At 38.6% G+C, this 15,806-nt stretch overlaps 1 protein-coding gene across 4 annotated transcripts; it reads left to right on the forward strand.

Annotated features, from left to right (window-relative positions):
- The first annotated feature begins 4,771 nt into the window (after positions 1 to 4,771).
- On the forward strand, positions 4,772 to 15,241 carry TERT (telomerase reverse transcriptase). Of its 4 annotated transcripts, none has more exons than XM_087316413.1 (14): positions 4,772 to 5,116; positions 5,895 to 5,972; positions 6,046 to 6,165; positions 7,283 to 7,478; positions 8,479 to 9,275; positions 9,931 to 10,018; positions 10,355 to 10,478; positions 10,880 to 11,012; positions 11,128 to 11,197; positions 11,291 to 11,587; positions 11,757 to 12,853; positions 12,938 to 13,563; positions 13,935 to 14,207; positions 14,886 to 15,241. In XM_087316413.1, the coding sequence occupies exons 1-14, from the start codon at positions 4,775 to 4,777 to the stop codon at positions 15,160 to 15,162; spliced, it is 4,518 nt and encodes a 1,505-aa protein (XP_087172539.1). In that variant the 5' UTR covers positions 4,772 to 4,774; the 3' UTR covers positions 15,163 to 15,241. The 4 variants fall into 4 exon arrangements, with proteins under 4 accessions (XP_087172539.1, XP_087172540.1, XP_087172541.1 ...); XM_087316414.1 differs by having other exon boundaries at positions 11,291 to 11,581; XM_087316415.1 differs by having other exon boundaries at positions 11,291 to 11,548.
- Positions 15,242 to 15,806: the final 565 nt, after the last annotated feature.

Genomic DNA, 15,806 nt, shown 5'->3' on the forward strand with positions numbered 1-15,806 from the left:
CGGCAAAACTCAATGCCGGAGCTCCGGAGGAGGAAATAGAGGAGGAGCCTATGGAGCACCTCCAGCGACGGTCGTCGGCAAGGACCGTTGAGACAGTCGGGAAACGTTCGGACCCTCAGACGGAGGGAACACCGGCTCCCCATAGTGAGACTCCCACGCTAAGGAAGGAACCGGAACTGGTGCATATGGCACCGGAAACAGAAGCCCCGGCACCACCGGCAACACCGGCAAGTCCCACCCCGCCAGAGCCGGAAAGATCACTGCAGCCTCCCTCGGTCAGCCAAGAAGAAGCGCAAGGGGAACCAGGACAGCAGGATGGTCCACGGGCAAAAACGGAACTGCAACTCGGCGCAACCAGGCGGGACCACCCCTCTACAAGTGAGCCCATCTGTCAAACCTCCGTGCAAGCACAAACAAAGCACCGACGAATAGATAGTCGGAGCAGTGGGGTATATTGAGGCGGAAGAAAGAGCGCAAAGCGAACAGTTGCTCGTCACAACCGAACAACTAGAGACGGCCCGGTCCAGAATCCGGTGCCTTGAAAAAAACTTGGATCAGGTCACGACAGAGATGGCCAAAATACGGATCCAATCACCGGTGACTCCGGTAAGTGTACAGAATAAAGAAACGGAACGACCTGTACATAGCAATAAGACCCCGACAACGGAAACCGTTCCGGCAAGAGATGCGGTGCAAGCTCAGGAGCTTGCGGAATTGAGAGAGGAACTTGCCGCACAAGAAGCGCTAAGGAGCCGTGAACGAGAATTGAAGACGGCGGCCAAAGCCGAATTAAAGAAGACTGTTGAGAACCTCCGTCGGGCAGAGGAGAGCCTCCGGAAAGGCCATCAAGCGTACGACCGGCTAAAGGAGGAGAAAGACAAAGTGCTGCAGGAAAAGGACAAGCTGTGGAAAACGGCGGAAACAGAGATTGAACGGCTAAAGGAAGAGCTCCGCCAGCAGAAGGACTGCGAGGACCGGGCCCGTCGTCAGATCAACGCACGGCTCAAGCAAAAGACGGATGATTTTGAGCACCTGCACCGGGACTACAATCGGCTGGAAACGGAGCATAAAGAACGGATGGCCGAGCTCCAGCAGGCAGTTGATCGGGCCGCGACGGCGATCGTCGACGAACGGGTGGAAAATACAAGACGCTTGGACGAGGCGGAGAAGGTCCGGATGGAGCTCCAGAGGCAGCAACAGGAAGACAAAGAGAGAGCGTCAACAGTATTGCAGAAATTACAAAGCACATATCAAAGGCAATTGACGCATTACAAGGCGCAGGCGGAGGACAACGTCAAAATCATCAAACAACTGAAGGAGGAACGGCAAGCAGCGGAAACCAAATCGCAATTGGGAACGAGCCGGATTCAGTCCATCCTCCGGGCATGGCTGAATCAGACAAAACACTTGATTGATGAAAGCTCCGTAAAATGGTGGACAAAGTGGGCACAAAACGCGGCGGAACTCCAGTTGCTACGGGCGGATGTGGCAAACCGGCGGAAGGAAGGAGATGACTGTTATACGTTGACTTCTGAGGACTTCACCGCCATACGGGACGAGCTGGCCGACGACTTCCAAGTCCTGGCAGATGAACAGCGGCGCAGATCAGGCAGCTCGTAGCTCAGCTGGACGATGATAGGTTGGACGCTCAAATCCAGTTTGAAAGCTACGAGTGGTCCCGAGTGCGGGAAGAAAAAGCACGGGAAGCGGCAACGGTTAACCTTAGTGATGAGGAACCGTCGCCGGCTGAGGGCCAGCCGGAGACCACTACGACGCAGGGAGCAACGACGGAGACGTCGGTGTCAGAGCCACAAACGGAGGAGTAGCCGCAGCAACCACCAACGGACCCGCCGCAGCAGATTGCAATAGCAACAACAACAACCACTTCCAGATGAACCATTGGAGCCTCTCGAACAAAGCATTCTGGACATTTTGGACGAAGAATAGCAAGGGTCGGTTGTGGATTCGACGTACAAGGTACTGTCCCACGGGCGTGCCATGTGTTACCGGCCAGCAAAGGAGTCCAGAGTGGGAAACGAAGAGCTAATTAAGTAGTAGGAATGTGGTTGTAATTAAGATATGAGTGTGGACGGACGGACCGGAAACGGTATGCCGTTCCGGATCCGGATCGATCCCGAACAGGTGCGGATGGCACCGTGTTGTAATACAGACCAAAAACCTATTTAAAGGCCCGGATACAATGTAATAGTTAGCGGTTAATTAATGAAAGCTTAAGCGTTGTTATCTCTCTGTGTTAATTGCCGTTCTGTCTTAATTGTTATATCTTCCGCGTGTTATGAAAGACGATCCTAATAAGTAACTTAATTAAGTCGGATTAAGCGTTGAAGTCTAATCCGGTTGCCGTAACACCCTTTGGTGAAGTGTCTCCCGTAGACACCCTGTGTTAGGCCATTGTCCGGCCCGAAGAGTTAATAGGTTGCATGGATCTTATTTATGGTTTCATGGGTCTAACTTCGTCCAAGCTAGCAAAAGGATAGATTTAATCATGACTAGCATTTTCTCAAGGCATTTGCCATTGGTTGGTTGGTTGTTCTAGCCAAAGATCAAGCTCATTGATTTCAAAAGTGCGTCTCCTTTGGTGCACATAAGTTGTCTAAGGTCACCTCTAGCCAATGTTCACCAAATGAAAGGGGAGGTAGATGTGCTAGTTGATCCCATATCAAGGTGCATATTTAGGTCTATATTTTAAAGCCAACCTTCAATCCATCATTAACCTTTTTGGGGTTGGGTGGCTTGGGAGGTGCACTTTGTGTACTATCCAAATGTTCTTCTAAACCTCAGAATACAAATTGTTCCATAAACCCATTTGTAGTTGTGGCTACCTTAGGGTGACTTTAACTTGTCGAATGCAAGCAAGAAATTGCATATGAAGAATCCTACATAATGGGATCTGTTTGACACATACAAAGATATATGCACACACATGCGCGCGTTTATGTATATGCATGTATATACATAGACACAGAGCATGTGTTTTTCACTAATGGTTAACTCACCACGATGGGAGCTATTGATTGCTTCTGCACAATGATTTTGAAAATTTAACACAAACAACCGAGGGCGAGTTGTGTTCCTCATCAAGGGAGTGTGGGAGGCACCACAAGAGGGACATGGTCAAAGATTTTGAAAATTGCTCAAGTTAGGAGGGATGACAGATGAAATTTTTCCAAATAGTTGGCCTTATTTGTCTTGTAGATGTATCTAGTGTGATTCTTTAGACCATCAACGAAGGGATTGTGCAGATTTCCAAATTGCTCTTCGACGTGATGTCGTATACCTGTTTGACAACCAAATCCATTAGTTGGAAACACAACATCATTTGAGCACCAACTTTGGTCGTGGAGGAATGAAGAAGCTAATGGAAAATTTGGAGCTAGGGTCAAGGGTTTACACAAACTTATTATTCCATGTTAGTTGGAGTTAGAGTTTGGTCCATTAGAACTAGGGTTTAGGGTTTATACAAATTTATTATTCCATGTCAACTAGAGTTAGAGTTTGTCCATTAGAGATAGGGCTTAGGGTTTACACAGACTTATGATTCCATATCAGCTAGAGTTAGAGTTGGTTCATTCGAACCATAGTTCTAGCCTTACTTCCCATTTGTGCCATACTCATACGTGAATATTCAAATCATACTCATATGTGTGATGACTCAAGTATGATTGAAATGCATTCATATATTGTGAGATTTTCTTCTCCCTTTATATACGTGGTTTCCTTCCTCTTCTTTCACACTGTGTGTTTTACTCCCCTTATTCAAATTTGAGTCTTTCTTATCAGTGATATTGCATTGTGTGATTGATTTTTCTTCTTTCTTTTTCTTTATGATTATCTTCTTCTTCCACTTCCAAACATTTTTCTTCCTCTCCATCATCTTCTTCTCTACATATATCTATTTCTTCTTCATCGTCATATTTTCTTTATCATATATTAAACTTTCTATATGTTTTTTTTGTCCATCGTCTTCTTCTTTATGTATTTCTGTTTTTGCATGTTTACATAGGAACCCGTTGAAGGTTCAAAGATTGCGCGCACACCCTGTTCGTTTCCTAAAAGAAAAAAAAAAGAAAAAAAAAGAATATCGCGTAGTATACATGAACGTATACAAGCGTTCGTATATGTTTGCCAGATTGGACATATGCGAATATTAGGAACTAGGATTAGAGCTAGGGTTTAGGGTTTATACAGACTTATTATTCCATGTTAGCTGAGTTGGTGTTAGAGTTGGTCCATTTTCTATTATTCAAACTTTTAGTCTTTTTGTTGTTGGTAGTTGGGTTCTTCATTCATGGCTCTTCTTAACAATAAGCAACGGTTTGGTTTGAACCGAACCAAACCACGAAACCGTGGTTTAAATAGTTTAATGGTTATTTATTTATTTATTATTATTTTTTAAATTTAAAAAATTGTTTTTAAACAATCTTTTCATTTTCATGCCTTATTCTCACATTTTAGGAAAATCTTTAAAATTTTGAAAATTTAAATAATGAAAAATTTCAAAATTTAAATTTGACCTAAGCTGAAAACCGAGACCGAACCACGAAACCGCGGTTTTACCCGTTTAATGGTTTTAACACTTTGAACTTTTTTAATGTTTCGGTTCGGTTCAGGTTTCTAAAAATTTAAACGGTTCGGTTTAAAACTGGTTCGGTTTTGTACCTCTTGAACCGAACCGTTGCCGATTCCTCCAGAAACAGAGGATTCCCTCCAGAAACAGGGGCACAGGGAAAAAGAAAGAGAAGCGAAAACAGAGATGGAGAAGATGAACATACAGAAGACGACGACGACGATGAAACAGAAGAAGAAGAAGAAGAAGACGAAGAAGAAGAAGATGTCAATGTCCAGGAAGCATAAGATGAAGCTGTGCATCCTCTCGTCCCTCTATCCTCCCCACCGTCTCCTCACGTTGAAGGATCTCCTCACCTCCCTCCTCCTTCCCAGCTTCCCATCACCAGAATCAGCCCGAGCTTCCCTTATCCACAAGGATGACCCTGAAGAATACGTTTCTCTGCTCCAACATGGCTATGGAATCCTTTCCGATTCTGCTCCTCCCATCGGTGTTTCTTCTTTGGAGGAAAAATGGACTCATCAAGAGGTATCCATCTTGGGCACCCTCCTCCCATTTTTCTATTCCAAAGTCATATTCATCATCATCATCATCTTCTTCTTCTTCGTGTTGCTATGAGTAACATGAATTTGGTTCTTATTTTTAGTTCAAACCTGTTTCTGGTATGAAGACATGAAATTTATCTTTTGTTATGAAGGAAAGAAGGAATGACCACACCACACTCATTTTTGTCTTAATTTTTCCATGATTGAAAGGACTGGACATATCATTATGGCTAGATTATGCCCTATGCTATGAATATAGGAATGGCTAAATTACTTCACCCTTGTCTCATAGAGATGACATTGCAAGGAGGCAGCTTTTTGCATGGGATTTGGTAGACATGGAGTCAAATGTGAACTTGTCGAAGATAGAGGTCAATCATTCAAAAGATGTATAGAAATGGGAGTAATGATCACGTTTCAAAAGTCAAATCATATTTTCAATGTCAATTCTCGTTTAAGATAAAAGAAATCAAAATTAATTTCACTATAAGAACTCCAGCTATTGAAGTTTCTAAATAACTTAACTGTTGGAACGGTGGAGAGCTTATATACTATGACAGATTGTTAAAGTTGTATCATCTGAGATCCTTTTGTATACCTTTGTTTGTTTCCTTTTGGGAAAAAATGTCCTTAATTGCAGTTTGCTAACTTCCAAGACATCAGTCTCACAGAAAATGTAGGGCTATTTATGATCCAATACTCTCTCCCCTTATCTTAGTTGTATTTCTGATTTTAGACTAAAGCTATATTTCATAATGTAGGTTATTGAAAGAGCAATACAAATACAATTTCGACAAGGGAATAATACTTCGAATGTGTTATGTTTTGGATTTCAGCAGGTGACCGCATGTTTGTTTCAGCAAGTGTAAATGGCTTGTTATTTCCTATTTTTTATGCTCCAATCATTTGCAGCCTCGGCCAAGCTCAAGTTTAGGGACAGAGAGAATCACACCTTCTGGCCTTGCGTGTGTTTCTGATAGTGCTGCAATTGCAATTCTGAGTTGTCAAGCATGGAACAAAATCCATTCCAGGGTATAATGTTCAAATATGCATATTTGTTTTGACAAAATCTTATTATCTCTAGGATAATGCAGTATGAAAATGTGGAATTTGTTGAAGTGGGGCATTTTAGTCCAATAAAATGCGTTATGCAAAGGGCATGTGCAATGTAACTTCTTGACCATTTGGTTTGGCTGAACCCTAAACGTCACATATTTACCATTGACACTATGCATATGCACAAGTTCATTTAGTCATAGATGATAGGAAGAGTGTACTAGCGATTAACACTGAAGTTAATCTCTATATCAGAGGATTTAGACATGTTTGAGGGTGGCAGCTCCAGACCTGCACTCTCTTTCATCTTTATTATCTTTGTTCTACATTCTCTCTCTTCCTAGATTCTTCTCTCGCTAGAATCAGCAACTCTTTAAATGCCTTCTTTCTTTAGAATCTGCAATGCGTTAAATGCCTTCTCCCTCTTCGACTTTTTCTAAGATATTCCCCCTTATTCCTAGTTTGTTGTACCTGTTTAATAGTACAAGGCTCACTTAACTACCAAACAACCATTTCACCCACATTCCCCAATTTTGTATAAATAGGCTATATCAGCCTCTTTTGTAAAGACTTAGTAGGCTATACCAGTCTACTGAAAACAAGCACGAAGCTAGTACTTCTCTAGTCATAATAAGACTGTTATTCACATTGATGATTTCTGCAAGAGAGAAACTGACTATATGCGGGAAAATAGGTTTAGATGATCCATGTAACTTCTACATTTAAAGCTGGGATGCCATGGAGTTCCAGGTTGTTCTTTGTATTCTTGGGTAGTTGTGATTGTTTGGTATAAGTTTCGTTTTGGTAGACTCATGGAAATTCCTCGAGATATTCGTTGATTGTGTTACTGACTCAATCACAATGGCAGTATTTAATTGATGGTGGATGTTAACATGCACAAGCAGGGCACACTCATAATCATGCAATTTGTTCTCGTCCAACTAGCCTCCATGCTCTGTGTTTTCTTACTGTCAAATTTGTCTCGAACCTCGTGTGAATTATTTCTTTTATTTGGAAATCTTGAAAGCTCAATCTTTGTTGGATGTAACAAAAATGATATATTTATATCGTTCTATTTTGTACGATGCTGCAGGTTGGTGACTCCATCATGCTTTATCTTCTATCACACACAGATATTTTTCATCCTCTTCCTCGCAGATGTTTTGTACAGGTTGCAGGCACTTCCGTAATCTTGGCTGCTGAACATTCTACTAGTGAATCATTCAATTCAGATATGCTGGGGAGTTCTAGAGGAAAGAAAGGGATAGGTATTTTGAAAAGTAGAAAAGGTAAAGCAAGTTCAAATTTTTTTGCTATGCAAGAATGTCAATACATGCTGATATGTAACGTATGTAGTTATTTTTGCTATCAAAAAATTTCTTTAGAGATAGAGCTTAAGCACTTTTTTGATGCTAAAGCATATGAATTCTCTTTAACCAAATATTTATCAAACCTCTACTATTAGCAGGATCCTGCATAACAGCACTGATGAAAGTAGATATGACCTATTCCATAAAATTAGGTGTAGCTGTTAATAGGCACTCCCACTTGTTCTAGGGACATTTATTTCTCGAAACCTTAATCTCTTGGCATGCTTGTGAGAGCAGACAGATCTCTCATGATTGAGATTTTGTCAAAAGCTGTGGTGGCAAGTCCTCTAGCATCATTTAAAAGTAGATGGCAGTTGAGGTGAAATTGTTTGTGAAGGAATCTACAAGTTGGAAACGTATTGTCTCATTAATTTTTTTAAAAATAAAACATTGGAATTTACTGAATGCACAAATTTCAGTTAGCCTGAAATCATGAAATGCCACAAAGATAAAGGTTGAATCTTGTATCAAAATGTTATATGTGATACAAAGGCCAAAGTAGATTTATAATATGTCTGTCAAGTACGAAATTCATGGTTAAAGATCATAACTGCTGAATAAAATAAGTACAAAACGTAGAATGGACACTGCTGAAATGCATTTTTGGTTGCTTAAGATATATATATCCACACATCTATGCATGCACCTATATGGGCTGAAGTTCTGAACCAGTCTCTGATGTTTAATGATGTACAATTGTTAATAAAGTGATCTAGCACAAGGGAAACAATGTGAACCCTAAGTTGGCAACCATTATGGACTATAAATAGTGTAGCATAACTTATTTGACATTGTGGTGATGGAGAGGGCTCCTACATAGTTTGTGTAACCTATTCTCCTTGAATATTGCACATAATTTGACAGATTTGGAAGGACCACAACATGACCCTTCAATTTTTACATGCCATGTGGTGCTCAGGGGTTTCAATTGTGCAAAATGCATCAAAGCAAGAGCTTCACGAAGTCAATTTACATTCAAATATGTCCCATACTAATGCCGACATGGACATGGAGAACAAACAAGCTATTGCAAAATGCTCAATGGAGATAATGACTTCTGAATCTTCCAGAAAACGTCCAAGATCTTGTGGGCAGTGTTGCAAAATGAGATGTGCCAACCAAGATACTGTTGTGGCGAGTTCAGCTGTTGTAAAACAAACTATTACAAAATGTTCAAATGATATATCAACTTCCAAATCTTCCAGAAAACGTTCAAGGCCTTCTAGCTGGCAACGCCGCAAAATGAGGAGACATGGGAACCAAGAGTTTGTCATGGCAAATTCAGGAAATGAAATTCTACAATGTGCAAATAAAATTAATGAAGCAGAGATATCTGTCAGCTGTTGCAATGCTTCGCTATCAACAAATTCCTGTATGGAAGATGGTGTGAAACTACATCTTAACAAAAAAGCTACCGCGATTAAATTTTCTGAAACTCTGGTGTCTGAGATAGAAACAGATGTATGCTTTCAAAGAACGGATAAAGGTTTAAATGGATCAAAAATTTGGGCCAATTCCAGCTTTTTCCCATCTAATGTAATAGGATGTGGGCACCCAGATATGCGGCAAATGTATCTGCCAATGCACCCAAAACATTTCTTACAAATCAGTGCAGATCAGGATGGTACCCAAAAAAGTGATAAGCAGATTATGGAAACGCAGAATCCCATATCATCTAAGGCGACCTTAAAAGCTAAGGCAATGCCTGAATCACAGGTTTGTAATTTCTAGATCTGCATTAAACCATTTCATCTCTGTTTGTACAGAGTTGTTGATAGTTTTATAGTAATGTTTTCATTCATTCTTCATTTTCATAGGATCTATAGGTGTGAGTATCGATTAAAATAAATGAATATTGAAAGTTGTTCTAGATTGTAATTACTATATCCAATATATTATGATATTATTATAAAAGCTGCTACTTGTCCTAGATTATAATCACTACCATCCACTGTATTATGATATTATTATAAAAGTTTTTATTTGTTAATACTCTCTTATGTTTGTCTATTTGCATGGAAATTCTCTCAAATTTGCATTAAATTGACACAGAATCCATAGTAGGGATGATACTATAAGTACAAGAACTAGAGGATCTAGAAATAAATATCCAAAGTTACATACAATGACTAGTATGGCCTCCGATAAGAATGAATGATGAATCAGTGAGGTGTTGTGTAGATGCCATACAAGTAGTTGTCTGCATCAAATCCATTATGCTCATATTCAGTGAGCTATCAATAATATAAAATCACCATATTGAAACAGATCAATTAGTTCTTTTAGGAGGAAATCTTAATCAAACTTTGTAGAATTTATTTTGTAATAGTAAATAGGAATCTTGAAAATATAATTCTAATCATATCAACAGGGGACAGAAATGGGAAGAAAGGTGATTGATCGTGCAAGAATGTTTTATAAAGCAAAATTTCCACACCATGCAGGATTACCAAAGAACCGTATCCTTTCCATTCTGTTCTCTTTTGTTTCTTGTATGAGAGCAGTATTACTCTGATTTTCTTCCTTACCTTCCTTATGTATGATCATACACAATAAGAAGCTTTTATCATACTATCTCAAAAATAGGTACCTCTTTACTGTTTTTGAATGGTTATTAGATTGCCCCTTGTGAATGCATGTCATATACCTACTCTCTTTATGTGAATCAGTTATGTGAGTTTCGAGAACTCATTATCCAAATAATGAACCGTTTTCTTTGGAAAAGCCAGATTATTACATAGACCTCGATATTGAGAAGTATTTCTCTTAGTCTAGACCCTTAACTGGAGGTGTAGATATATTACACAAGCTAAAATGTACATATAATGATGCAGCAATCCTATTTAAAGATATCTTTGGGCAGCAAAGTGTATGCAACTTGAATGATTCTGGGCAATGTGGTTGTCTGTTTTCTAAGAAGTAAGGCGTGTATTTTACTGATAGATTCAAATTAAGCTTATCATTTGAAAATTTATCACGTAATGAGAGCCACTATCTGCAGTGTTTTAATCTTGCTGTATGTTATTATTGGAATTCTCAAAACTGTTTTTGTAATGCTATTATTGCAAGTCTTTTGGGTTGTCTAGGCCATTTTGAATTGCTGGGTTTTCAGAAGCATCTTTTTTTCTGCCTATTTTTGGTAGGTGACAGATACTAATTTATGTAATGCTTTATATTGGAGTCGTAACAGTGCTCTTTAAGATTTATGTTTATCTTTATCAAATATTTATTTATTTGCCGTCCAGACTTATTATGTGTTGATTCAACTTGATTCTATGATCAATCAGCAGAAATGTAACCGTTCTATCTTGAATGTCCAGATATCAAGAATGGATGTATTGTCTACTTAGAAAACTGATCTCAAATGCTAAACATTGTCAATATGCTTGTCTTCTTGAACGCCATTGCCCTGCAATACATTTCAAAGCATCAATGCAGCCTCTGAAATGCAAGGTGTGCAAGTTTCTATTCCATTGAGTTTTGTTTTTGTTCTTCTCGTTGTATGGTTGCATTTCTTGGATGAATTTCTTGTGTGGTTGTATTTAAACTCAGAACGTTTTCTCTGTAGAAAACCATTTTATGCCATCTGAAAGGTTCTGTGACTCAGAACAAGAAGTTGTGTACTACTTCGAGCAGTGGTGAGATTTTTTGGTCATGTGAGAAAATCCAGTTGTCCTTTTATTCTCTATTGCGAATTCTCTTATTGATTTAACATTCATACATGAACGCAGAGAATAATGTTGTTTCATCTGAAACAAATTTTTCCGAGCTTTTTTCTAGTCACAGTCAAGTCGTTGCATTCCTATGGGCTGTTTGTAGAAGAGTTATACCCGAGGACCTTCTAGGCTCAAAAGCTAACTGGAGAACATTAAGAAAAAATATCTTTGATTTTGTTCATCTCCGGAGGTATGAATGCTGTACTCTGCAGCAATGCATGTTTAAGCTCAAACTTTCAGGGTATCTCTGGTGTCAAGAGCAGAGCCTTGCAGGTTACAAAACTATATTTACTTCAGATGATCTTGGTGAAGGTATGCTAAACTTGAAAGATATTTTATAATTTCTATATTGGATATTGTTATTACACTATCCCATTTTTTGTTTCCAAAAGGAAATAGTTTTAAATGCAACATTCAAGCTAGTTGGTAGAGTTTTCATTGGAGTGCACGATGAAACATGCTCGTTTCTTTTTTCTTGTAGAATATCAGAATTTGCTGATGCATGGAGTGGTTAATGATGCAAGGGAATTTAAATCAGAAAAATGTGTGATGAGGGAATCTTTCATACACAGAGGCAAGAAGAAAAACTTCAGCTCACAAAGGTCAGGGAGGATCATGTTAGAAAAGTGGATAGAATGGCTATTCTCCAGCTTACTAATCCCTTTGCTTCAGGCTCATTTTTATGTCACAGAAAGTGAAAAGTACAGGCAAGATGTACTCTTCTATAGAAAGTGTGTGTGGGCTAAGATGAAAAATGTGGCCCTTGCTGATATGCTAAAATCTAATTTTACAAGAATGAGTACCAAGTCCACTGTCAAATTGCTGAAGGATAGAGCTCTGGGATACTCAAGGGCTCGTCTACTTCCAAAAAAATCAGGCATGCGATTGATTGCAAACTTGGGTAGTTTTTCTGCTTTGCCAGATCCTTCAAACAACCAGAAGAATGTCAAAAGAATTTCTGTAGCAGCACGCAGTAGTCAGGGTTCAATTGCGTCATCAAAATGTTTTAGCAAAAGTCAGATATTAACTCAAAAAAATGAAAGGCTTGCAGCACAATCAACAACGGCCATGGATAAAAAGCTAGTAACAGTTCAGGAGGGTGTAAAGCTAAAAACATTCCGATCCAAATTGGTTTTCAGGCCCATCAATATTATTTTACGAGATGTACATTATTGTCTTAAGTTTGAGCAAGAAAATCACAGTGCAAATCTTGGATGTTCTGTTTTCGATTACAACGACATCTATCTCAAGCTAATACCATTCATTGTAGACTTCAAAAGTAGCCAAAAAGCTTCCTCTCCATTATATCTAGTAGTATGCGACATCCTCAAAGCATACGATACTATAAAGCAGGACAAACTGATTGATATCATGGAGGAATTCATACAAGAACCAGAATATTGTGTGAGGCGTTATAGCTATACATCACGAAGTTTGAAATCTCTTGCATCACCACCACTGAAGCCCATAAAGGTTCGGCGTGAGAGATCTGCAATGTCTATGGAAAAAAGGATGAATTTTTTGGAAGATTTCATACAAATGGCTGCAAAGCATGTAAATGCTGTTTGTGTTGATCAGGTGTGCAGCTCATCTTAAGTAGTTATAATGATTTCATTTTTCTTTTTTTTCACGCGTAAGAGCAAACAAGGTTTATTGTTTCAGGCACACACAACTAACATGAAAGAAAAGTACATTAAAAACATTCTTCAAGAGCACATAATGAGGAATGTGGTGCAGATAGGCCAACAATTCTATCTGCAAGTGGTGGGGATCCCACAAGGAAGCATACTCTCTTCCTTGTTTTGCTCATTATACTTTGGACATCTTGAAAGGTATAGGTTAGCATTACCTCTGCATCTGAATCAAAACAGAAGCAATGCAGAAATATACCCACCACCCCCTTCGGGTCATAAAAGAGAAAGTTCTGCCATGAAGATTGGTGATGCTCCCAGATGTCTCGATAAAAGTAGTGATTGCAGTCTTCTCACAAACTCTTGTATCAGAGCAGAATGGCCACGGAATATTCTTCTGAGATTGGTTGATGATTTCTTGTTTATCTCCGATTCTCAAGACAATGCAATTGACTTTGTCATAAAAATGCACAAGGGATTTGTTGATTATAATTGTGTGGCAAATAGGCGAAAAACAGCTTTAAGCTTTGATGGACATATAGGCGGATCCCAGTTGAAAATGAATGTTTACAGAACTGAAGATGGGGCATGCTATATGCGATGGAGTGGATTGCTCATCAATTGCAACACGCTTGAGGTTCAGGCTGATTATACCAGGTAGCAATGCTATATTAGATAATTTGTGAATTCCCCAATTTCCACTTGTATAATTTTGTATAAAATGCATTCAAAACAGACAATAGTCACATATGACATCATTAGAAACTTCTTCATTAGTATATCCTCTTAGAATTATTTTCAGAAAATGTACTCAAGATGTATGTTAGACACAATGTCATCATTATATTCCCGAATCAGTGACCTAAAACTGTGTATACAAGATATGTCAGGAACAATGTCATCAATTCCAGTCCCAAATCAGTGAGATTATCTTAAATAAAGCTGTGTTTTAGCTCAAACTTGCGCTCCCTTGATTGCTACTATTATTATCAGAAAATTAAAGTTTTTGTGGTGTAATGTATGCATAGGTATGCGGGTATTAATCTACAATCAACATTGACGGTATGGAGAAGAAACAATCAAGGGTGTCACCTCATGACAAAGCTATGCCAGTTTATGCGACCCAAATGCCATCCTATATTTTATGACACCAACATTAACTCACCAGCAACGGCTTTTCTCAATGCCTATCAAGCCTTTCTTTTGTGTGCAATGAAGTTTCATGCATATAATCGTTCACTTCCCTGCAATGGAAAGTGCACTCCTGAATTTGGGTTTAAAGCTATCAAGAAAACTGCGAGGTGATTCTTTAGTATTATTGTTTATTTATTTATATGTTTTCATGTCATATTATGGATGTACTTTAGTGATAGGCGATGTTTATACTAAAACCCATGCGCCTCGGTCCAAATATCAGTAACTGCTGTAATTCAGTAAATGCCACTTGTGAATGTCGGGTGACTGTCTCGCTCTCTCTGTGTGTCTCACTTGGAAATTGATCTAACTTCAGAATCTTGGTTTGTTATTTTCGAAGATGAGAAAACATTTTGGGATGTAATCTGCTGTCCGGTCTTATAGGCTGTTTTGGCCTCTTAAACAATGTTAATATAGATTTCTTTCTTTCTTTCTCATACCACATCATGGCTTGCTTTATGTATCGATATCATCCTACATCATATAGCTATTAAATGATTCCATTGATTATGACATTTATATTTCAGCATTATTGGCCCTTATATTGGATATTCAGAGAAAATCCCTTCTTATACTTCGAGTTGTCTCATTAACCAACCTAAATAAACACTAGCACTTTGAATCCCGTGCATATATATCCTTATCTCTCTTTTGTTCATGAGCAAGAAACAGAAGCATTTCCTTTATGGATTGAGTTATTATATGAAATCATGTTGTACCCTTTACTTTTTGTATCATAACATGCCTTTTCTTGCTTTCTGTTTCTCTAATATACATTCTTTCAGGTACATGCATTCTCTTTTAGAGCATCGAACAAGAAAGATTTCAAGTTTATCTCAAGTTAAGCCGCTAATCTCGTTGCATGCCAAAGAATTTGAATGGCTTGCGTTATGTGCTTTTCATCTAGCATTGCTGAAAAAGCAATCGAGATATAAAGAATTGCTCAGATTCATTGAAGAAGAACTCCAGTGTCATCGATATAATGAATTCCGGTCAGCACCTGCAATGACTTCAGCATTAGATGCTCGTCGATCCTCGATGTTCAAATATGTTGTTTACTAGCAACTCATAATTATTCATAGACTAAGTTGTCGTGGCAGTGCATAACATTTCAAGTAATCATAGCAATTTCCATTCCTAACGTAACATTTATCATCAGTATTGCACAATTCTCTATGCACTTATAGGTTTTCATAGTTTCTATAATATTATGAGTGGTGATAGTACATCAAGCTGGCATGAATGTGATTGATTTTCTGGATATTATTTTTTGTTTGTTGTAATGATGGGCACGTCCAGAATGTGCATATGAATGTTTGGTGATTTATAATTCCACAGGTATATTGTTGGTTGGAAATCCTCAATTTGAAGTGAAAATCATAAAAGTGATAAAATGAAGAGGTGATAACAATCATAACTTCATCGTCCTTGGGCCATTTGTTTATCAATTAATTGGTCTTCCAGCATTATTGGGCCATATAATTGTATTTATGCTGTGATCCTTATGTTACAACTGTAAACATAGGATTTTGCTGTTACTTTCAAGGTTGCCTGCAAAATTAAAATGACTTCATCTTTACATCTCATGTCGGTGATGTTTCTTTCATTATGTACTTGTCATTTGAAATGATGTTCTTGTTGGTGTGTTGCACACCATACGCATATTTGTATATGACATCATCATAACCTTCCATGGTTATTTAAGT

This window comes from Azolla caroliniana, unplaced genomic scaffold (assembly GCF_043228905.1).
Source record: "Azolla caroliniana isolate FFs.n. ecotype wild unplaced genomic scaffold, voAzoCaro1.0.p SCAF_3, whole genome shotgun sequence".
Lineage (NCBI taxonomy): Eukaryota > Viridiplantae > Streptophyta > Polypodiopsida > Salviniales > Salviniaceae > Azolla > Azolla caroliniana.

Coding starts and splice junctions, on each gene's coding strand:
- TERT (XM_087316413.1), top strand. CDS start 4,775: ATGGAGAAGATGAACATACAGAAGACGACGACGACGATGAAACAGAAG. Junction 10,019..10,354: donor TGCAGGATTACCAAAGAACC/GTATCCTTTCCA, acceptor CTGGAGGTGTAG/ATATATTACACAAGCTAAAA. Junction 10,479..10,879: donor GGTTGTCTGTTTTCTAAGAA/GTAAGGCGTGTA, acceptor TTGAATGTCCAG/ATATCAAGAATGGATGTATT.